Genomic DNA, 24,393 nt, shown 5'->3' on the forward strand with positions numbered 1-24,393 from the left:
CAAAACCAGTCTTTTGAACCCACAGTTTTGAGCTCTAACACCCATCTAACAGAATCCTCCAATGAGGCTCAGAGACCAGTAACTGGGCCAAGAAACAGTAAAGGCAGGGGTGGGTTCTGCACCCTGAATATCAAATCACATTTGCTTCCACGAAGCACAATCCACTTTACAGAAGACAAACTGGTGATAATCAGAGAACCACATATAGCCAACACACATACACACAACCCAGGCAAAACCCTAACAAAAACAACAACTCAGACCCAAGTGTGTGCACACACAGACACACAACCTCAGAGAAATTACAAACCACATCAAAACAAGCAAGCCACCTAACATACATACATACCACCAGCACTCCCCCCGCCCCCCCAGTACACCTCCTTGTTCCTCACCATCCCCTTTAACTCCCCAGGATATTCCCTATCACTCCCCATAATACTTTTTGTTTTGTTTTTCTGGGAGGCTGGAGGAGCTTTAAACTGTTTTATTTTCTGCTTCTAGGGCTCATGTGGGGTCAAGAGCCATTATTCAAAATAAAGATGGCATTGGAGGCTGGTGCTTCACTTTACAGCATGCCAGCCACCCAGTTAAAGAATAAATCAATTTAATTTTAAGAGTCTAAAACCAAAAAATCAGGAGGGGCAGGAAGCCTGTCAGGTACTAAGGGAGGTTTCATGGGCACATTGGTGGGGACCCCAGTGTTACAGCATGGCAGTACGTTAACAGAAGGAGGAAGAGCTTGAGGCAAGGGACATCACAAAGTAAATATCAGTGGAGACAGAGGACAGCCCTGAGTTGTACCCTGCTCCAAACTTTAAAAAAACTTGGAAGAATTCCATATGTCAACACTCACGATATAGGAGAGAGAAATAAAATTCTAATCCATCTTAAAAATTCCTGTGGAAATCCAGATTTTTCCAAGGTCACAAACATAAACTACCAACAGAATTTGTTAAACACTTTCTCACCATCAAGTGAAATAATTGCAGCCAAGTCTGTTCTTTTAGAATTCAAATCAATCAGATTTACTACTTGCTTGCTGTCTGTGGTGAATAAATCCCACTTGATCAGGATGCACCAATGTATGTATCACACACTGAAGTGTGTATTAGCCAGAATTGCTGTTAATATTTTAGCATCCACGTTGATTAAAGGAATTGGCCTCTAATTATACAGTTGGTATGGTCTTTGCCAGCATTAGGGGTAACTGATATATAAGCATCATATAAAGAAACTGGTAAAGTTCCCGAATCAAAAGCCTAAAGATAGAAAAGCTTAGGAGTCAAAAAGCCTAAGTGCGCCTTACATCATTCTATAGCAAAACCATCTGGCCCCAGAGCTTTGCCATTCCTCTTATTCTCAATGACACACTTAAGCTCTTCCATCTGCAGAAGCTCTGCAAGTAGCTCCTTTTGCTGCAAATCCAGTTGGGGAAGGAGCAGATGCAAATATAAATGTTCAAATTCCTGATTTTTAGGCTCTCGATCCTTCCTATGTAGTTGAGAATAACATTTTTGAAACTAAATTTATATCTTTTGCAGTTGTATATATATTATTATGGTTATCTTTGATCAAGGGAATATAATTCCCCTTTTTAAAAACCGAAATGACAGAAACTTGCCAGGCCTTTCTCCAATTTCCCAATACCATTGATAGCAGGCAAGTCAATGCAAATTCTGGTTTAGGTTAATGTAGTCTATTCAATTCATATTTAGCACATTGTAGTCTTTGGTAGATGTCTGGGGAGAGACAAGCTGCAAATTGACTTAGTAAGGACTTTGCTGTTTTATCCACATTCTCCTCCTATATGACCATAAGCTTTTCTTAGCAAGAAGCATATGCAATAAGCCTTCTCCTCATATAAGCCTTAGACGCTTCCCATTCAATTACACAAGACGTAGTTGAACCCGCATTAATCTCAAAATATTCATTAAATTCAGAAGTGTTCTGTGTTTTAAAATTATCATCATTAAGCAGTGAAACAAACACTGTTGTGCCAAGTGCCCCAAAATTTAACAGCGCCTGGGGAGCTATAGGATTTTTCAGATTCCTGAATCTGAGGGCAGAGACAATGCTCCAACCACAGACCCAGGAATCTGTGCTCCCCTCCCCTCTTGCAGGTGGCAAGGAGAGGAATGTGCTGGCTGCCTTTACGAGCTTGCATGAGCTCGTAGAGGAGGGAAAAGGGGCATGCCGAAGGTGGGGAGGGGACTGGGGAAGTAGAGATACGAGCTATCCCCAGCCTCCTTCCCTTCCCCTCACCTCTGTCTCTGCTAGATGGGTGAAAATGCCTGTCTAGCTAAAGTGCAGAGGGAGGTGCAGTGCATCTCCTGCTCTGCATTGGATACTCCTAAGCCTCTGAGTTCAGAGGCTTATGAGTGTCAAGGGCATAAACAATGTGATCACGCCCTTAGGCAGTTTGATTCCTAAATGAACTGGAGTGTGGTCTAAGATAGCAATTGTATCAATATCACATCCCATCATGCATTGAAATAGTGGAGAACAAACGAAAAAAATCTAATTTAAACAATTTTTGATGCACAGCCAAAGAAAGGTATAATCCCACCCCGAAGGATGCAACAGTACATCAGTCAAACCTGACACAGACATATAAGCATTCAGTGTTGAATGGGTTACAGACTGAAATTTGCAAGATGGACTTCTCCTATCCAAGATTGGATCCAGAATCTCATTAAAATGTCTCAAGACATGAGCAGATTGGAATAGGGAGAAACACTCCTTCAGGTAGTTGGGTCCCAGGCTGCTTAGGGCTGCTAAGATAAGCACTAGAATTAGGCTCAGAAGCAGATGGGCAGCTGTTTAAGAATCAGTGTAATATGCTCCCATTTGAGTGTACTAGTTAAAATTCTGACAGCTGCATTCTGCACTATTTGAAACTTCTGAGCCATCTTCAACCTCAGCCCATATATGGCATATTGTAGTAATCCAATTGGGAGGTTACTAATGCATGGATCACTGTGGCCAGACTATCTGTACCCAGAAATTATTGTAGATGACGAACCAGCTGACCCTGATTAAAGGCACTCCATGCCACCAAGACCATCTGAGCCTCAAGTGACAGTACTGGATGCAGGAGTACGCCCAGGTTACATACTTGCTGTTTCAGGGGCTAAAATCCCATCTAGAACAGGATATACCCTTATATATACACCTGGACATAAGAACCACCTATTCACAGTGCCTCTATCTTGTCAGGATTCAGCTTAAGTTTATTTGGCCTTCAGCCTGTTACTGGTACCAGTACAGAACCAGCACAGCCTCCCCTCACCCAGATGTCATAGAGAGATAAAAATGAGTGTCATCAGCATCCTGATGGCACTTCCCTCCAAAGCCCTGGATGACCTCATCCAGCAGTTTCATACAGATGCTAAAAAGCATGGGGGACAAGATGGGACCATGTGGGACCCCACAGCATAAATGTCATGGAGTTGTGCAGAAAATTCCCCACTGCTGTTATAGCATGAATATGAATGATTTTACCCTCGCAATGCCTTACAAAGTTGTCACAGCAGGCCTCTGAGGGCTTCCCCACTAGGGTCCAATTTTCACAACCCATTCACCACCCCAAAAATGCTGTGTTTGATGGCTATTGGAGGATGCAGTGGCAGCAACAAAGTAAGAGCGTTTCACTGCCATTAGCGCTACAAAGTAGGTGCTATAACGTGCTGTCGCTTGTGTCTGGTCATAGTATAAGACTTGTGCTATCTGTATTCCAGTCATCATCCTGCCTATTTCATAGCCCACAGCTCCTCCGAGAACCACAGAGCTAATCGGGTTCTATATTACAGAACAGGACATTTAGGTGCAAATGTGTTGACAGCCCTCTCCACCATTCCTTAGTGAGAATAGGGCTTCAATATCCTATTTGGCTTGGACTGAATTGGAGGTTGCCCAATATGAGTTGGGTTTGAATCCAAATCTTGATTTGGAAATTCAACTCTTCATGCCTCCCATTGACTATTATTGGAAATCAACAAATTGCAGTATTTTTTTCCTGCTTAGGAGTTATAGGGTTGGAAGGGGCCTACAAGACCATCAAGTCCAAACCCTGCTCAGTGCAGGAAGCCTGATTCCCAGGCTGTCCCCCATCCAAGTACTAACCAGGGCTGACCCTGCGTAGCTTCCGAGATCAGGCGCATTCAGCCCTTTGCTCGTTGTCAGAATTGGATGAAGTTTGCAGACATAGCCCCTTATGAGGGAAGTATGCCTGCCAAAATCAGACAAATAGATGTTTGTCTTACATGCCTTTACATTTCATTTTTGATTTTAAAAGGGAACTGCTGATACCACTTTATTTCTTGGCAGAACTGGATGAAATTTGAAGGCATAGTTGCCCTTTCTCAGGGGATCAAGCCTGCCAAGTTTCATATGAGAAGTGCAGGGAGTTTTGTGCAAGAGCAGCATTTACACTATAGAGATTTGCATGGTAAAATAATTCACTGTGATTAGAAGCTAGAGCTGCCGGTCATAAAACTACACCCCCGCTTCTCCCCACCTAGTGTTTTCTTTATGTAGAGACCTTGGGGAGAAATGTATCAATTTTTGGCAAACTCTGTGTCCCTCCGAATCCAAATTGCTAATGAATCTTCCGGAATGTTCAGATTTGGACTTGGGTTGCTTCAGAGAAGCCCCATTTCTATTTGTTCATCTCCCAAATCTGTCCTAATCAGCCTGCTTTGGTTCACTTTTCAGCCGAAACCAAAGTACACCTGAAGTACATTACTTGGTCGTGAACTAGTCAGTAGTAAAGAGTTCTCAAAAATCTAGGTTCATTACACTATAGTAACATCTTAAATGTTGCAGTCTTGCTTTTATATTCATAACTTTTGAGGTTCTATTTTTCTCTTTACAGTTACTCCAAAATTGTGTGGTGCTCCATTAATTCCCACTGGAAGAGTGGAACCATTGAAGCCTCAATATGTAATTGGAAATGTCATTACTTTACGCTGCGATCTAAACTATTCTTTTTTTGATGAAACCATAATGATGAAAGTACAATGCCAAGGCTACAATTTGTGGCATCCTCCTGTACAAGCTTGTTTCTGTATGTATAAATCCAGCTCTGATGTATTCACATCTGTTGCTTCTAAAGCCATACTCAAGACAGATGCTATTTCCCCATTGTTTAAATATTCATCTGTCATTCATAAGGTGAATGATTGTGATAATGAGTTACTCAATATCTTGCTTTTCCCCACTAACTTTGTAATTTTACATCATGGTCTCCTTAACACAATGAATATGAATGATACGTTTTAATCCAATGACCTTTCCCTAGACTGTTAACTGGTATATCTTTTCCAGGGTGCACTTAATCTCTTATTCTGTCCTTGATTAGAGACTCGCTTCTAGGTTTATTTGCAAGGAAGTTAGAATTATTATAGCGCTAACACTAATATTGGGTTGCTCGCTATGTCTTTGTTTGCAGTTTCTGTAAGATGAGATGCAATAATGCACTGCTCGATGTATTCAGGTGCCTTATTGCTTTTCCTTACCTGCAAAGATCACAAGAACATAAGAAGAGCTATGCTGAATCAGACCAAGGGTCCATCTAGTCCAGCATTCAGTTCACACAGTGGCCAACCAGCTGTCAACCAGGAAACCACAAGCAGGACAAAGTGCAACAGCACCCTCCCGCCATGTTCCCCAGCAACTGGTGTACATAGGCACACTGCCTCTGAAACTGGAGGTAGCACATGGTAGCAGCCATTGATAGCCTTCTCCTCCTATGGGGGGCTATCGTAAAGGATAGCCTATGAACAATGAAGGACAAACCAAAGTAAGGAAGTTTTTTCATGTGACACAGTGTCTAGCCTTTCATCAAGTAAATCTGTCTAGTGGCTTTGCCAGATTTGAGGGGTCCTGGGCAAGGTACTCCACATGTGCCATTCTGGCTGCTCCACGTGTGCCACCACACTTTCTTCCCCTGTGCGCCACTCCCCCCACATCAAGTCCCCTGGTTGCTCTGCTTTTCATCCCTTCCCCAGCTTACCATGGCCCCTTTTTTTTTCTTTTTTAACATTTAGTCAGGCAGGTGCACTGCACAGTGATGTGGCTGCTGTTGAGGCTCCAGTCACACCCATCATCTTCATTTCCCCAGAGTGCCTATAGGCATGTTGGGCCCAGAGGCATTCTGAGGAAATGAAGGTAGACACAGCTGGAGCCTCAGCAGCAGGTACTTTGTTATGCAGCATGCTTGCCAACTAGATGTTGAAGAAAAAGAAAAAAGATGTATGGTGGTAGGCATCAGCTCCAGTATGTGACCTCCCATGCCACATGCTGACATTGCGCCTTTTTCCTGCCGCCATTCCTGTCATCTTCCTCTGTGTCCTCTGGTGGTTTGGGGGCCTCTGAATGTATCCCATGGAGTTCAAGCAGAGATCTGCATCTCTTCCCCCTAGATCAACATATTCAGGAATATGCCCAGCAACATGCTGCTTCAAAAAGCACAGTTAGCTTGATTTGTTCCTGTTACGCTTATTACACTATAAAAACATGCAAAGAGTAGAACAGAAATAATGAAATACTGAGTGAGAGATCATAGCAGTTAAATACAGAAAGAACTCCAGTTTTTAAATACTCCCATTCATCATAATTCAGCAATGGGATAGAAATAGAAGGATAACTTTTAGGAATGTTCCAAAGCCAAGTTCAGTATGTCTGACTAGATAACTAGCATGTGGATTCTTGGGAGAAGTAAAAAGAGTGTAAAATCATGCGGCTATGAGGGCGGCACAGAAAGCTGGAGGAAGAAGCAACAGCCACAGCTTTTATTCAGGGTCAGCCTCATGATGAGTCAATCTGAATATCGTATCCCAGGTAGTAAATTTGGAGTACAATTGAGTGGTGGAATTTTTTTTGACAAATATTGTCAAAAATAAAACCATCCAAACCCACGTTTACCACTCCTGCCACATGCACGTGAGAAAAAAATCTGCAAGGCAATGCTGCTATGTTCATTTTGTGCAAGTTTTCTGGTGATACCTGCTCTAGGAAGTCTGCATGGAATTATCCCTAATGCCATCTTGGAAATAATGATACCCCTTCCTACCCCTTTTCATAGCTACCACTGGTCAGCCATATCTGGAAGAAGGAGGAGGTTGTAGAGGAGGGGGACAACTAGGTGGAGCTTTTTGACAAGATTTGACATCCCAGGATTTAAAAAAATACTTTGCAGATATAACACTGGCCATATTGGAGATCAAACTGCAACTTGTGCCATAGGCTGTTAAACTTGACTATGAAAGATTTTTGAAAATAATCTTATTTTTGTATTGGTTTTAGTATTGCTTTATATTGTTTATAAAAGTTATTCGTGTTTTCAGTCAGAACTTCTCCAGACACTTCTCAGCTTTCTGTCCATCATGGAATAATAGTCAGTGGGAAGAAACAATACTATATGCCTGGAGATAAAGTTACTATTAAATGCCATGCTGGCTATGTATTGAAAGGGCCACGTAAGATTCAATACATTGGTGGGAAGAAATGGTTGCCTGACATTCCAACTTGTTCTCTGAGTAAGTATAAGGTTTGTGAATACGTACCAACACTTATCAGACACTGCCTTAGAACAAAGACAAATACTTCCTGTTCAGCTAAGTGTTATAAGTATGTGGTCCTGTGTTCTAAGCGACAAGAGGATTAATTTTTGACACTACAGGATAGTTCAAAGCAGGGGTCTAGAAACTTTTTGTCCCTGAGGGTCACATGTGATGTTAGGGTCAGGGATGAGGGGCCGCACACACAGAATATAGGCACAGACGCATGCATGTACTGACACACATGCATATGTGCGCACACACATACACATCCCCTCCCCAAGCAATCCTGATACAGATCACTCTAGCAAGAAAGATCTGTATGAGTATTTCTGGGGAAGAGAGTGTAGAGCCTTCTGTCCAGCCCCTCCCTCAGTGATCCTGATTGCTCTTTCCTCGCTGGAAGCAGGATCACTGGGGAGAGGTTAGAAGGCTAGCCCTGTGGGGACCTACATGATGTGCACCCTTGATTTAAACCAAGGTAAATTTATTTGATAGTAGTTGTTGGGCACAAATGCTGTGGTGTTCTATAGTCATTGTGGCTGTAGAACACCTTTCTACAAGCAGAAGCATGTAATATTTACCTGACCTTTAGAGGACTATGAGTGGGAGTGAGGGTGGGGAGGGCTGCCAACTCTTTTCCCAGCTACCCTTTGTCTATTTAAACTTGGGCTGCATAAAGCTGTTTTTCCCACCCACGAGGAAAAGACCATATCTTTTTGTCCACGAGGCGCAAAGTATGGGGGGGGGGAGGGTTGAGCAGAATAGCTGGCAGGAAAATATACATCTCACCATTTCTGTTCCCAATTAGTAGTTGTAGTAATAGTGTTAAAAACAAAAACTGCAAGACTCTTATACTCACCTGTGTTCAATAACTGTGTTGGCCCTAAGGTTTAACATTTGTTAAAATATGAAGTATACAGTCCTATGCAGACTTGGGGGAAAGCCTCACTGAACTCTGAGTAAACAAACTAGAATCAACAGTACAAACCCATTATATGCTAAGCTATGCAGAAGTAGTAAAGCACAGGCTCTAGTGTCCAGCACAAGAAGCCCTCATATTTTGATTTTATTTTATTGTTCTTTATCACTGGCCTGTTCAGACATCATACTAAGCCGTGATGGTTAGCATTTTTGAGCCAACCATGACGGTTTAGCGTGATGTCTGAACGGCATTTTTCTCAGCCACGGTGGTTTATTAACCATGGACTAACCACTTGCTGCAACATGGTTAGCAGCCCTAACCATGGCTTAGTCTGCACAGCCCCCCACCCCATAGTTAACTGAGTGCTACCATAGAGCTCCATAGCAAGAGCGTCTGTAGTCGGCCCAGCCGCTTTTGCCAGTGTTCCAGATTTCCATGGTCAAAATCTGCTAGCAACACATGACATTGCAGCCAAGAGCCAGCCTCCTTGCTCTCTGTCCCCACCCACAGTATGAAAATAGGAGAAGCAGCAGGGAGAAATGAAGCTTTCAATCCCACACTGCTGTTATTGGCACAGCAACCTTGAGCACTTGGCACTCCCAGGCACAAGCACCTGTGTCAGCCACGTTAAGGGACAACATCCCTGCCCAGCTGGCCGCTGGCCAGGCATCATCATCCCTGCCTCAAACGGTGCCCCTGCCCCAAACCTGCACCCCCCTGGCCCCCATGAAATGGCTGCCCGCAGCTGCTGCAGCGCTGAGCCCCAAGATGGCAATTGGCCGCTGCTGTAGCACTAAGCACCAAAATGGCCATCTGCAGCAGCTTCCTTTGCTGAGGCCCCCCCAAAGGCTGCCCACAATAGCTTCTTCCACTGAGGCTGCTGGGATGCATGATGGCCTGTCTGGAGGACTGTGGGGTTTAGCTGTAACCATGGTGGTTAGTGAGTGGTTAGGCTAACCACGCTGTGGGCCATGGCAGGGGCTCTTGCAGTGGCTAGCACTAACCACCTTGCACCATAGCTAGCCTAACCACCTTTCTCCAATGTGCCTGTGAACAGGGCCACTGTTTAATGGACTGGGTTCTCACAACATGATAACCCACACTCAAGGTTGAGTATGGGTTGAGTGTGAGTTGCTGAAATGTGAGTTGTGTTGTCTGAATCCAGCTGCCCTAACAAATCATGGTTTGTTAACCATGAACAACCCACAAGTTCACAACCCAACAAAAAACCATGGTTCTCTTCATGGGTTGTTCATGGTTAACAAACCATGGTTTGTTGGCACTGCTGGGTTCAGACAACACAACAACCCACGGTTCAACAACAACCCACACTGAACCCATACTCAACCTTGAGTGCAAGTTATCGTGTTCTATGAGTCCAGTCATTGTGTTTTCTGGTTTTAAATGTTGTATGTTGCCTTTGGAAGGTTTTCCCTAAAAGGTGGCTTATAAGTAGCTGTAGCAAAACAACAGCAACCAACAATACCTCTGTGGTGTTAGGGGCCTGTGGTGAGAAGGCTAGGGAAGGGTTGATACTGCTGTAGGTACATTGCATCTTTTCATCACAGAGTAGCCCATGATTAGATACCTTGAATAGAGCAAGCTAGATGAGTTGGAATTTATTTATTTATTTGAAGTATTTTTATGCTGATCCTCAGTCAAAAAAGGCTCCCAGAACAGCTTACATATAATCAGTTAAACAAGGCAGCCACAGGCTTCCTTGTTTAATTCTAATCTTGCTCATTGCCCAAATGATCTTGTCTTCATATGGTCTGTTTCTCTTATGCCTTATCACCACATTATCACAGCCCTCTTTTTGAGGAGTGCTAGACACCCAGTAGGAAGGAAGTGGCATTAGGATTGTTGCCCCTAGCTGTTGTGGCCAGTATGGGGGATTGGATTTTTTGAGGACTGACTTTTACTTTACTTTCAAGCCCTAATGGGCTCCATGTTTGAATCTTTCAAAACGCATGATTGGAATTTTCCTTAAAGGGGCAATGGTTGAGGAGCAAACAGAGCCTTCTCTGCACGTCCTCTGCTTGTATGCTCTGGTAGGATGGCGTATGATTCTGGGGTATGATGGAGATAATAGTAAGCTTGCCTTCCTGAATTGTGAAGGCCCAGGACCCCCAGACTCACAGGATATGGCTGCAGCTTCCCTTTGGTGGTTTGTTAGAATTTGTAAGTGGTTTGCCTAGTTCTTCATCCTTCAGTAATTATATAAAAATGAGACATGTAGCTTTTGTATTCTAAAATGAAGTTCTTACCCCAACAAAAACGATTATGATTTGGGATTAATGAGTCAAGAATAGTCAACATTTATTATTTTACCTCTGTGTGGTTTCTTGGTTGATATAAGAGAAATTTTCAAATGCCACACTAATTTATAAGAGAAAAAGAGTATTATAGAGGAAGTGTAACATGTCCACTTAACAGTGGTATGAAGTCTACCTAGAGCTGCAGAATGTCTGCTAATTCATTTTTTATGTAGCCGCTACTCTGAATTAGCCTTTTTTTCTATAATTAGCATATAAGTTAATATTGTGAGAAATTCACTTATTGGAAACATTTCCCTTCTTTTCTAGGTATCTTCCTCAAACTAGTTATAGCTGGTATGTAATTTCTTTAAAATGAATGAGAGAAAAATGAAGATGCATTATAGATTTTCACATGTCAATACTTGATAAAATTTCATATGCTTTTTAACAGTAACAAAATATATTGCCCTGTGTGTGTGTGTGTGTGGAAGCTGGGGTACTACCCAGACAGAGCTAAGCATTTTAAAGTTTCGCTTATTGGAAAGATTTAAGCCCATGCCTAATTCTCCTGATGAAACTACTGGGCCTTAAAAATGTTTTACATTGGTTGAATCGTGCCTCTAGCAATTAAATTAGGAATGGGCCGAACCTTCTGTGGAATACCATTTTGCCTAAATTGGGTGAGGGATTGTCCCCCAAATGTTATGATTCGGAAGGGACACACATTTTGACTCATTTGGGGGGGGGGAGGATTACTGAAGGGGGCTTACTTTGACAGTGTTTTAATTTTTTAACCTTTGAAAAAGGTTTTTTATACTAGAGGAAGTTTACGTCTTTTCTTTCTTTTAATTATTTTTTCAATCATACTTGTATCAGTAGCCAGATTCTCCTCTCATAATTTCTTGGCCTTCTGCAGAATGATTCTAATGTGACAGCATTAAAAAAATATGTAAATGGAAATCTAAAAGTATAAAATAAGCATTCCATATTTTTTTAAAAGTCTCACTTCAAGTTGCTTTGCTATCTCACTTTTCAAAAAGCTGAAATTTTTCTAATAACTTTTTATATCATCCAATGTTAAATGATATGCAACTGTAAGCAATAGAGCATGAGGCTTCTGAAGGAAACTGAGCACTAGTTTGGGCTAGGAATGACTCTAAAAGGAAATAATTGAACTAGATTGACCTTTGCTGTGACCTGAGAGGGGTTTTTTTTTTTTTTAATGTGGATGGGGTAGGGTACTTTTGGCTGGAAATCCAAACCAGCCATTGACAGAAAGTGACCAGGTGAGGTGTAGTGCAGGCATAATAACTTCTACTGCAGCATTTTAAAACACTGTTCAACAGCCTGGAGCCTAAACCACACATGGTTGTTTCAGAGTGTTTTTAGAGAAATGCAGAAGGCTGGCTGCAAGGTTGATTGCAACATGGCACCCGGTGATGGGAGATTAACACTTTCCCTACAAGCTGTTTTTGCAAGCCTAATTCCCTGTCAACAAGAGTCTCCTTATTTTCCCCTCACTGGTGGCAAAGCAATTAATCACTCCCTCACCCTTTCCCCTACAGTCAACTTCACAGCCCCTCCAAACTGCATTTCCCCTTTTAAGAAGAACTGTAGGAAAATGGATAACAGCACTGGCCTGCACTGCAGGGTTGTCATACACTCTTATAATGCCCCCCCCCCCCCCAGCAATATGGGTATAACATCGGGCTACTTTGCAGGGCTGGCATAACCTGCACACTCTCAGCCACAGCCATGCCCTCTTCAATATGAATATAATAATGGATTTTATTTACATTGGCAGGTTAATTTTTTTAATGTTTACTAACTCGGGGAGGGTTTTTTTGGTATGACATAAGAACTGATTTAGAAAAGTCATTAACAGCCCTATCTGTGCTACTACATTTTGTTTTGGGATAAACACACTACTGCACAGTCACAACTACACTAAAATCCTGGATTTCTTAACTTTTTTCTATGGGTCCGCGATCACTTCTTAATCAGAGAAGAACCCCCCCGTCCCATGACTTCTTCTCCAGACATTGGGTGTGCCACTCTAGTTTGTCTGTATGGCTATTTGTGCATTCCTAGTTGTCAATCCTAAATTTCAAAGACTATTCATTGGCCAAAAAACACTGAAAGGCAGGAACAAAAGCTGGCAGGTTTCTCATCAAACAAAGGGCAGAATATTGTCTGCATAGTTTGCCTCGTTATCTCAGGTTCTACTAGGGCCAGGGACTTGCTTTTTAAAATAAATTAATTAATGCTGGGAATCTGGAAATTATGGCTCATCCAAGGCAGGGGAATGCCCCCTTCAGATGCCCATGGCAGGGGGAATAGCAGCCGGAGTTCTGTTTTTCCTACACTGCTGCTACAATCAGCATTTTGAAAAGAACTGCTGTTGCCAGAAGCAGCATATTGTGAAGGTTAAAGAAAGGAAGAACAAAATCTGCTGCCACCATCATTGTAAAAGCCCTTAGGTTCCTCCCCCCACCTGGTTTCACTCCATCCCCTGAAAACTGTCAGAACACCCCCCTCCACATTATAAATGGGATGGTGACATGCCAGGAGTTTTGGTCCACTATCTCTGGTTTATTAAAAGTGTTTGTAAAAATAGAGCAATTAGTTTCCCTCGTTTCTGTTTTTTAAAAAAAACAAGTTGGGTCCTTGGAATCATATCCCACATGAAGGACTAACCATGTCAGAAGAGAAGTAAGTTGCTTCTGGTATAGCCTCTCTCTCGCAGCACCATGTTTTTAGCACATCCTTACTTGAAGGCACTCCCTGTCACTAGCTGCCTCCATCTGCTACACTCTCCCTCTCTAGGGAAGAATCATATTCATGATAACACTTGGTGCTAGCTTTTCTTTGGTATAGTGCCATTTTAAAAAAATAAATGGCATCTCCCTAGATCAGGGGTACAAAAAGCATGGGCTGTAGGCACCCCCCCAAACTCTGTCTGCTGCCCCCTGCCCCAGACCCGCAGCCTTTGCTGCCGCCACAGAAAAAAATGCTTTGAAGACATTCAAGGAAAGTAGCTTCTATGGCAGGAACCATAAAGCCCTCCAAGAGTTTCTCCCATAACGTCTCTTGGAAGATAATCTGCCACACCAAAGCAGCTGGTAAAGCAGCAAGCTCATCTGGGGTGGGGAGCGGGCTGCAGCCTCCCCTCCAGCAACGACCCCAAAGCAATTGTGGTAGTAATGCAGTAGTTGTGTCGAAGCCAGCCACATGCTCCTCCCTCCCCCAGTGTGTGTGTGTGTGTGTGTGTGTGTAGTGTGTATCTGTTTGAATGAGTGCACATGTGCATGCATGTGTGTGTGCATGCCCATGTACAGCTCTTGGCACCCCAGCAGATACCTGATGCAGCCCTTGGGACCAAAAAGGTTGTATACCCCTTTTATAGAGGAACCAACGCAAGCACTCCAAGCACTAGCACCATCTCAAATACTTTTCCCTGGTGAGGGTAAGAGTAAGTAGTGGTTGGAACAACAGTATAGAGTGTAGTAGGAGCAGAGGCAGGATGAAGAAAACTGGGATGGAGTCTCTGTCCCCCAAACACTGTTTTGACGTTTGGAAGTGGCCCTATAGGGATTGAGCCCAGCACTTCTGTAGATGTGTCCCAAGAAGACACAGGAACTGATTCTGAGTCAGAAGGGGAGGTGGAGGTAGAAGGAGTTGTCCAGGCATCAAGGTTGCAGCTGCAGTCTAATCAGTTGGATGATAGCCAGGCTGGGTCCTCCCCTGAATGTGTGGGAATGCAGACTTCTAATAAAGAGGAGGAGGAGTGGGTGGGAATAAGAGACCCAAGGGTTAGACATCACATGAAAAGTGAGGAGTAACACAGGGTCATGAGGCGCTCCAAGAGACTTGCAGCAAGGGAGGTGACACCTGTCAGGAGCGCCCTAGCTGCCTCTTACAGTCCCCTCCAGTAGCCAACTCAAGACACAGGCGATGAGGATTCTTTCCAAGGCTTTGTTCCTTTATTACTTAATGACTCTTACAGATACTAATCACTAGCGATTAAGCTAGGAACTGCACTGGGGTAGATAGCAGAGTAGCCTAAGCTCCAGGTAAGGCAGTTGGTCCCCGTTTGAAGGAGAAGTGCAGGAAGACTCTGAACTTATGGGCTATGGAGAGATCCTCCCTCTTTCCCTTGGGTCCTCGGGACGCAACTATTGTTTGAGCGCCAAACGCGCACTACGCCTCCTTTCCGCGCCCTCCATCTGTCGTCGCTCCCTGCGTCTGCGCTGAGCATCCAGCAAGCCCCCCTCCAGCGCTCTCTCACTGCCAGGGTCACTATCCCAGGAATGCCAGCTGCTGTGCTTGTGAGAGATGAGTGAGCTCTTCTCCCGCGGATTGCCGTTCTTCCTCAGAATAAGAACTGCTCTGGAGTGCTATGGGCTCAGTTTCCACCCTGACAACTCCATGGAAAGACCCACTTTGGGGTAGGCCATTTAGTCTGAGAAGCGGGGACTGAAGTAACTAGTGGTAGTTCAGTAGCAACTCTCATTCATGGTGCTTTCATCCAGTTAGGGAGCAATCCTATCTGGATAGGCAGCCACTTCTGAATTCGGAGGCAACCGCCTATCCAAAGCAGGGCAGGAGAAGCACGGAGGGGATCATTCCCTCTGCGCTTCACCTGCCCTGCTTTTTCAGCTAGACAGCAGATTGTGGCTGTCTAGCCGTGGGAAGACGGAGTGGGGAAGGAGGCTGCTGTATGATACATAGGATGTGTCGTACAGGCAGTTACGCTCTCCCCGCCCTGGACTCTCCCAGCCACACCCTTTTCCAGCCGCTCCGCACTCTTCTTGCGAGTGCAGAAGATGGGGCTGTTCCGTGCTGCCTCCGAGACAGTGTGGAAGTGGGGGGAGGTTGGTTCTCCGGGAACCGACCTCGGAGCACAGGCTCCGAGGTTGTTTCCCAGTAAACAACATATCCTACGGCCATCTAGCTGCTGTCTAGTGGCCATAGGATTGCTCCCTCCATTACCTGAAGCCTACAGTTAACTGCTGCATAAAGATACTGTCTGTAGCCTGAAGCAAGGCCTGTTTGTTTGTAGTTTGCATAATAAAAGTAATTGACTGAAAACCCAGCTTGACTACAAAGGAAGCCAGGGGCTGGGTACTTGACAGGCCCAGGACTCAAAATTCTGGCCAGTAAGTTAATTTTAAGCAGGAATAATGAGTGCATGCTTTGAATGCAAAAGGTTCCAGGTCCAATTCCTGGCATCTCCAGGTAGGGCTAGGAAGAATCCTGCCTGAAGCCATGGAGATCCATTGCTAGGCAATGTACACTGGGCTGCAGAACCTCTTTCAGCCTGAGGGCTGAATTCCATTTCAGAGAATCTCTCGGGGGCCGCAGTGGTGGGTAGGGCTGAAGGCAAAAGGACTGGGGCTGAAATACCTAAAATATCAGCATATTTTAGCTTAAAGTTCCTATTGCCAGTAACTAAACCTTAGGAGAGGCATTTCAACCTTTTAGAATGGGGAAAATATACACAGAAGCTGGAAAATTACCAAACTGTTGGTGGTTGGGAAAAAGGGATAGGGCCTGGGGAAGGGGGTGTGGCCTTTGGGGGAACCTGGAGGCCTGGGTTGGGACCTCTGAAGGCCTGGATTTGGTCCTGAGGTTCTGCACCCCTGATGTGGACAGTACTGAGCTTAATAGACCAAATGGCCCTACTTTGTAGAAGGCAGCTTCCTGTCTTCTTATGTAGAAATTATCAAATCGCCAATACTTCTCTTTGCTGCTACAACTATATCTATCCTTTATTCTCCATTGAGAACTTAATGAGTTTTGAAGTAGAATATAAATCCAGAAATAAAGAAATAGGAGTATTATTTGTTACATCTAGTTCTGAACATTTACAAAGAACTAACAGTGTGTACAATGTTACATTCAAAACTTTGGCACTGGTGCTCAAAACTTTTGATCACTATTTGCCTATTTTCATATTTGCTTCCAAAAGCTACAAGAAACTTGTAGATTTTGATTTTTAAATTTTGAGGTGTATTATTAAAGGCACTGAACTCACTAGGACTTGGTTTTAAGGAAAGATGTTTAGGGTTGGTTTTATAAAAAGTTTTCCATTCAGTTTTATTTTTCAATAAAACAATTCACAAAGGTAGAATGATTCCGGTAATATTATAGTAACGTAAGAGATGTCGGCATGGTAGCTATTTCAAATGGCTTCCCATACTTCACCCAACCCAGGTGGTGAAATCACCATGTGTAGTTTTTACTAGCTCAGAAATAATAAGATCAGTTCTTGGAGTGACTTGTTAGCAACAAATGGCAGCAGGTTGCATGTTATTGTCTATAAAATTCAGGTATGAGGTAGATTGTTGTTTATCCTTGAATAATATTTGAAGAACGTTTCCAAAAGTGTGACGTCTTTAATTATGCATTTTTTTGATCTTGCATCCATGTTTTTTTACTAGAATAGCGTAGTGTTTTTTTTTTTCTTGGCTTTTTTTTCTTTTTAGCATGCCTGTTACCTATATTGATGCTGGCAATCAAAATCGTTTATCGGAAATGGTGGTTAGAACGAAGGTAAAAAGTCTGTTATTGCCAGACTTCCCATTTCTGTTTTTATTTCTAAGCACCACTTCACATATTACATACACAGAGATAATCTCTATGCAGAGAAAAAAGTATGCTGTATTGTCTGAAGTGCAGTGTGATTGTTCTTTTTGCTGCATAGATACTGACCAGGTAGCTGATACGAGCTAGGCTGTCTAACCAGTGGGGCAATGCAAACAGAACACCCACATTGCATTTTTAATTTTAAGATTTATTTGTTTGTTTATTGCATTTATATCCTGCCTTTTTCCTCTTGCAAGGAACCTAAGGCGGCTTACATTATCCTCCTCTCATTTTATCCTCACAACAACAACCCTATGAGGTAGGTTGGGCTGAGAGTCTGTGACTGGCCCAAAGTCACCTAGTGAGCTTCCATGGCCAAGTAGGGACTAGAACCCAGATCTCCCGGCTTCCAGTCCAACACTCTCACCATTACACCACACTGGCTGTAAGCAGATTAGAGAGCAATCCTATGATTCTTAGGATAACATCCTAAGGGCCACAGGATATTTCCAATTTCCCCTTCTGAATTAATTACTTCAGCAAAGGCCCTTCTCTCCATAACGATACAGTTGCTTTTATATGTGGCGTGGTGGATCAGACTATCTGGTTGTGGCCTCAACTTACTCTGGGCCAGGGAGTCCTCCTTGTCTGATTGGTACCTTGCTGCAGTTCAGGCAGCCTTGTGGCAGTGAGCTACCTCCATCTGACACAACCAGAGAACTCCCTGACATAGAGCAAATGTGGAGGTTAAGTATGCTGTTGATGCCAGAAAGATGGAGGGCGCTAGAGTGGCTAACCTTGGGGCATGGCCATATTTACCCCAGTACTTCCATTCTGTGACAGGCCAGCAACAGGGAACAAGCCAGGCAGAGCAGCCACCTAAGCAGTTACTTGGCTGCTAGAAGGGGAGGATGTAGCAGTGGCAGAATTTGGCCCAGCATGGCAGAGAGAAAACAGAAAGCAGTAGGAGCAGTGATCTTTCCTGCAATACAGCCAAGAGGACAGTGGTGTGAAGCAAACCTGACATTTCCTTGTCTAGAGGAGCTAAGAAGCCTATAATTAAAGGCAACTGGGTAGATTAGACTTATTTCTTCTCTTTCTCATCCCCTTCTTTTGACCCTGAATGCCCCTTTGGCTGTTACATGCATATTAAAGAACAGAGGCAACACTCTGTTCAGGGCAAAGGCTTCTGCCACTGTCAGCATTGATAGTATCTTACAGTGTTGTGTCCCACAAGAGTCCAAGCTCCCTGCCATGCATGTGCTACATACATTTTATGAAAAAAGCAATAAAAACACATTCCATGCAACATCACCTTCCGAAATGGGAAGATTCTGCATCTAGAGCAGGGGTGGGCAACTTCTGGCTCCCCAGATGTTTTGGCGTACAACTCCCATCATCCCTCACCATTGGCTATGCTTGCTAGGCTGATGGAAGTTGTAGGCCTAAACATCTGAAGGGTCACAAGTGACCCATTCCTGGTCTAGAGCTTTAGGGCGCAATCCTGTCAATTGTGCCCTCAATGATCGGAAGCCCTCGAACCTGGAGGTTTCTATCATCCAGTGCAGGCTGGGAGGAGCAGGGGAGGCAATTTTTGCCTCCCTACCCTCCCGCCCTGTATTTTTCGCTAGACAGGCTTTTTAGTGGTGACACTTTGGAGGGGGAGGGATGGAGACTGGAGAAACCTCAGGATAGCTAATATCCTGGCCTCTCTACTTCCCTCCCTGCCCACTGAAACTCCCCCTTTTCCCCCTCTCTGAGGTTATAGGGCAGCCGGAGCAGTTCTTTCCATGCTGGCTGGGAAGGGGTGGGGGAATGGGTCTGATCTCTGACTCCCCTTTCCAAGGTTGGACCATTGTCTTGACCTCGGAGCGAGGAATCCCCCGTATCCTATGGCCTCTCAGACAATGTCTAGGGGCCACAGGATTTCTCCCTTAAACACCTTAAAAATAATTACATTGGTGAAATATTTTGTTTGTTCTACTTTCCATCTTTTAAAAAGTGTATGACTTTGTTTAAATCTGAAATCCTATTAATCCTTTGCTAATATTATATTTTTTCCTGTCATCCAGTAAATAAACACATGCAAAGAAGTATGACAGCTCACACAGTAAATTACAGCATTCTTCAAACCTATATCTGTCATTTACACAGTTACAGGTAAGTACCTTTTCCGGATTTCATTAATCAACATTAAAAGTTCTTATAAGCAGATAGTAATGAATGTGGAAATTGTGTAAGTTTAATAATTATTATAAGTAAATTATAGAGTATTATTATAAAGTAGAGTACTTATTACAGAGTAGTCATCAGCTTGAGTAGAAGATTATTGAACAATTAAACATTACAGTCTGATGTATGTAATTAAATATTGACAACTGCTTTTTAGAATAAAAGCCTCTTCAGAAGAGGGCAATTTAGAGTACAGCAAGGGGTTCCCATGCCCACCACTTCTCTGCTCTAAATCAGCACTTAAAGTGGAACCTGTGTAGGATGGGAAGGGAGATATGGAGCAGAAAAGCAGAAGGCCTGGGAAGAATGAAATCTATTCTGCTTTAAACTACTTCTTCTACAAACTACCTTAAAAAAAGAAATGAAACTGGAACTATTGTTGAAATTTAATTACACACATTAGTATGTAGGCACAGTTAGCCGTTCCTTTTTGTTTTGTCACTTAGTTATAAATAGTGCATTGTCTTTGAATGAAGGTAATGGAAAGCAATCAAGAGTAGCATTAGATAGCATCATTTTGGATAACAAACAAGATTATATTAAATGTGCCAATATATGAAAATCTAAAGGAAGCTGATTTATTTGACTCTGGGAACTCTAGCAACAGCCATGTAATGCCTGCGTTATAAATTATATTGCTGTTTTCATATAAATAACTGTCAGTGTTGTATATACTTACTACATTTATATTGTGAAGTTACTCCAAAAATCTCAGTGAGGCATTTTAGCCTCATAACAACCCTTTGAGGAAAGGTAGTTAACAGAAGCTTGCACAAAGCTGCCAAGTGATATTCAATTGGTAAGCAAGAATATATTACTAGATACTGGAAAATGTCCCAAATCTGGTCAAACCTCAAATTTCAATGAACTCTGTTTGATATTTACCTGTTTCTTAAATAGAAGAACTACTTCATACAGATATTTTAAAAAATGAATTATTTTGTATTCCCCACTTACACTTCCTGATAAGAACATTTCTGGGTCAAAACAAGTTCCCTAAAGTCTGGTACTCTATCACTAAGAGCGGCAAGCTCACTAGCATGATTGTGATAGCCATTTTCTACTGGCATTAACTAGATCTCCAAATTGTTGAGACGTCAACTCCCAGCATTCCTGACCATTGGCCATGTGGGCAGTGGCTTCTGGGAATTGAAGTCAAAAACATTTGGAGATGTATGTTCTGTCCATCCGTGTCCTACTGTTAGCCCCCAGCTTCTGGTCCACAGAGTTGTTCATGGTTCACAGAGGCCCAGAGTCAGAATTTTGGCAGGAGGCCAAAAGTACAAACGCTATTGTGCATACTCAGAGTGGTGTCAGGGTGGACACTGAGCCCATAGAATCCCAGAGTAGTTCTGATTCTGAGGAAGAGCAGTCGCTCCTGGGAGAGGAGCGCACTCCTCTTTCCCAGGGCCAACAGCTGACGGAGATTCCTCCCACCAGCATTCCTAGCTTAGATAGCAGTCCAGGGAGTGACAGAGCGCCGATAGCAGACTTGGTGGACGCGCAACGCCGACTCAGAGAGCGGCGCCAGATGGCGGGCACGGAAAGGAGGCGTAGTACCCTGTTGGTGCACAAACAACGGCTGCGCCCAGAGGATCCAAGGGAAAAGGGGAGGGACTCTCCCTAGTCCTTAAGTTCAGGGGTCTGCCAGTAATTCCCTTTCAAACGGGGACCAACTGTTCCAACTTAGGGCATAGGTACTGTGCTGCTCAGATCTAGTTGCAAACGGTATAGTTGTTAAGTTGTAAAAGAAGAATAAAGCTTTGAAAGGAATCCCTTTGTCTGTGTCTGGACTTGGCTACTGGATTAGACTGAGAGAGGCCTCCAAGGAGCCCTTGACAAGTGGCTTGTCTCCCTTTTTCCTGCTCAGTTCCTTTTTGACCACCACAGAGGTTGCATCTTTGGGACTTTTTCTCTTCCAAATTCCTCTGTGGAGAAGGTAAGCTCCCCCCACCCCTCTTCCCTATTGTTTTCTTTTTCTCTTTTTTTCAGTTCTTTCTCACATTTTGTACTTTATTTAACCTCCGTGATCTAGTACTCGCCACACTGTTTGGAGTTTAGTGCCCATCAAGCACTTATGATGCAGCAGGGACTATTTAAAAAGTGTGTGAGCTGCAGCAGCAGTTTTTGTCCTTCGGAGAGTCATGGCAGTTGCCTTCTCTGCTTGGGTGAAGGGCATGTGCTGGGCACTTCTCCTTATTTTTTATTTTTTTAAAAAATCCCGTATTTAGTTTTGACAATATGCATAAAACACCCTAAACAATAATCAACAAAATCCATCATATAAAATAAGACTAATAAATGGGAAAAAAGAGGGAAAAAGAAGGGGGGGGGGGAAAAGCATTCCACAATAATTTAAACAACATATGGGGAAAATATGTAGGACACTTGCCCTTATTGTCCCCAAATTTATAGAACAGGTATGCCAAAATAGGTCCACCTGCCTTTGGGTAATTTTGTGGGAGTGGGATCTCTTGGCAGCAGATACCCAGGACTTGGAAACTCAAGTCCCATGAATGCCAGTTACATGACTGTGCTCCATCTCAGCTCCATCACTTTCACTGCTGTCACCTAAGGCCACCCTCATGGACATCTCTGCTATATTGTGGTCTACTGGAATGGTCACAAGTGCTATAGCTGTCTTCTCTAGCCACGCTATGACACCATTGACTTCAGGAGCAATTCCACTGTTTGTTGTTATGTCATTGAGCGTAGTAGCCTTGTTTGTTTCTTTATTGATGTTAATTTTGGTATTGGATCTTGCTGGGCCTTTGATTTTGAGGCAGTGCCCTCAGCATGTCAGCCATGGTGAAAGGCGAGGAGAAGGAAGGATCAGTGGTTCACGATCCACCATGTCCAGATATGGAGGCAACCGCTCTGTCTGCCTCCTGTGCTACAGTCTTCCTGCACACAATACTAAACAACTCTCAGCTTTTTGGCACCTGGGGCCAAATGGTCTTTTTTTGAAGGTTCAATCCATTGAACCCGCATCTAAGGAGAGATTTGTGACTAGCTTGTACCCTAACAGTACAACTACAATTCACGTTAATGTAGTTAGTTATCATAGGGCCCTGTTTGTATCTCATTGGGATCAAGGAGGTGTCCTCACTGGGATTCTGGGCATCAGTTTGAGATTATTATTACCAGCACTCAGGTCATAACTATGTCTCTCCAGTCAACTCCATTCTTGTTTCCCCTGCACTTCAATTCCCAGGTAGGTATGGTTTGTTACAGAAGTTACTCCAGTATCCCAGTATTTGGTTATAGTTCCCATTTGGGGCACCACATTGATACTGACAACAGGTACTTTATCACTACTGACACCTATCCTACAGCTCATCATGCTACTGAGTGCTTCATTGATAGCAATACCTATCTTGCCACTCACCAAGCCACTGGTACCTGATTTCTTGACAAGGCCGCCACACCAACAACCAGTCACTTCCCTTCCATTTCTGCCCTTAGCTTCTGGGATGACTTCAGCCTCAGTAATGTTCAGTATGGGACATTCAGTACTTCCCTCAATCTCAGTACCAGCTTCTTCAGACTCGAGAATTTATGTGATTCTGAATCACTTACTTTGGAAGTGGCATCTAGTTCCAGACCATCAGTGTGGGAAATCAGAATCATACATCTCCAAAGGAGGACACCAAGCTCTATGCTGGGATTAGGAAACCATATTTCCTCTGTGGGTCGGGTTACTCCCCCAGATCCTCCCATGACTCGGATGACATCGGATGGTGGGCCCCCCACCAGTATTGTCATGGTCTGCCTGCCCCCTGATCTCATTAGGTCTCCGGCCAAAGTGCTGGCTGGAGTTCTTCCAGTTGGCACTTTGGCCAAGGAGCCGACTTTGCTTGTCCTTTGCCCTGCGTGGGGCAGGCAAAGGATGAAGAAAGCACATTCAGCCTGCACCTTGCAGGAGCTCCTGTAAGCACCAGTGCTCCTACTTTTCCTTCCCCACACAGGAAACAAGAAGCAGGAGCAAAGTGTGCCTGGTCAGCACTTACAGGAGTTTTTGCAAGTACCAGGTAAGTGTGAAGCTGCTTTTGCTCCTGCTTTTTCTTCTCAGCATGGGGAACAAGAAGCAGAATGAAGCACACTCAGCCAGTGTTTGCAGGATTTCCTGCAAGCACTAGCTGAGCCTACAGCACTTAATGTGCTTCTCCCACTCCCAGTTGTGCTCTGCTCCCCTTCCACTGCACCCTCTGATGTGCAAGCACCAGCTAAGCCCACAGTACTTAGGATGCTGTTCCCCCTCCTGATTGGAGGGGGAATCTGCTTGTTATCTCTGAACTGTGATAGGAGATAACAAGGAGATTCCCCTGCATCCTGCTCTCCCTACCGCCTCCCCAAGCCCCTGGTAGCCATTAGGCCAGGGGGCGGTGCTTGGGGAGGGGCCTGTGAAGGATGCCCAAGACACAGCAGGTGGGATGGGGAACCTCCATAGTCCAGAATAGGCCCCAGGAAAAAGATTCCTACTCCTTGCTGTATGGCAGAAGCTTTTATGTGTTTTAAATATCTAGCTCTAAATTGTAGAAGCTTAACAAGGAAAGGTGAGGCAGAAACTTAAGTTGGTTCTGACCGATTCGGAGGACCATAAGTTGGAGGTAATGGGTCAAAAGTTTCATTCCTCTGTCACCTCACTCCACATCACAAACTATCAATATGCCTTGGTATCAGCATTTTCTCTGGGAAAGTCTGTTCTTTCTTCAGTCACCCCGAGATGACAAAGAGAGCTTTTCCAGCACCAGGCCTGTTGCCTTGCAAAGCAGCAAATCCACACCTTTTGTCATATGACAGACTTTGGCTCTAAAGCCATGGCAGG

At 43.8% G+C, this 24,393-nt stretch overlaps 1 protein-coding gene across 1 annotated transcript in view; it reads left to right on the top strand.

Moving 5' to 3' along the window:
* LOC146348540 (membrane cofactor protein-like) overlaps positions 1-24,393 on the top strand; it is a 103,793-nt gene that overhangs the window by 75,254 nt on the left and 4,146 nt on the right. The window contains exons 7-11 of the mRNA XM_084851674.1: positions 4,877-5,068; positions 7,350-7,541; positions 11,073-11,099; positions 17,234-17,300; positions 19,406-19,493. Of these exons, the coding sequence (XP_084707800.1) occupies positions 4,877-5,068; positions 7,350-7,541; positions 11,073-11,099; positions 17,234-17,300; positions 19,406-19,412 (485 nt within the window). The 3' untranslated portion in view covers positions 19,413-19,493. The remainder of the gene's footprint in view (positions 1-4,876; positions 5,069-7,349; positions 7,542-11,072; positions 11,100-17,233; positions 17,301-19,405; positions 19,494-24,393) is intronic.

This window comes from Heloderma suspectum, chromosome 4 (assembly GCF_057233095.1).
Source record: "Heloderma suspectum isolate Gila_16-S chromosome 4, 16-S_ref, whole genome shotgun sequence".
Taxonomy (NCBI): Eukaryota; Metazoa; Chordata; class Lepidosauria; order Squamata; family Helodermatidae; genus Heloderma; species Heloderma suspectum.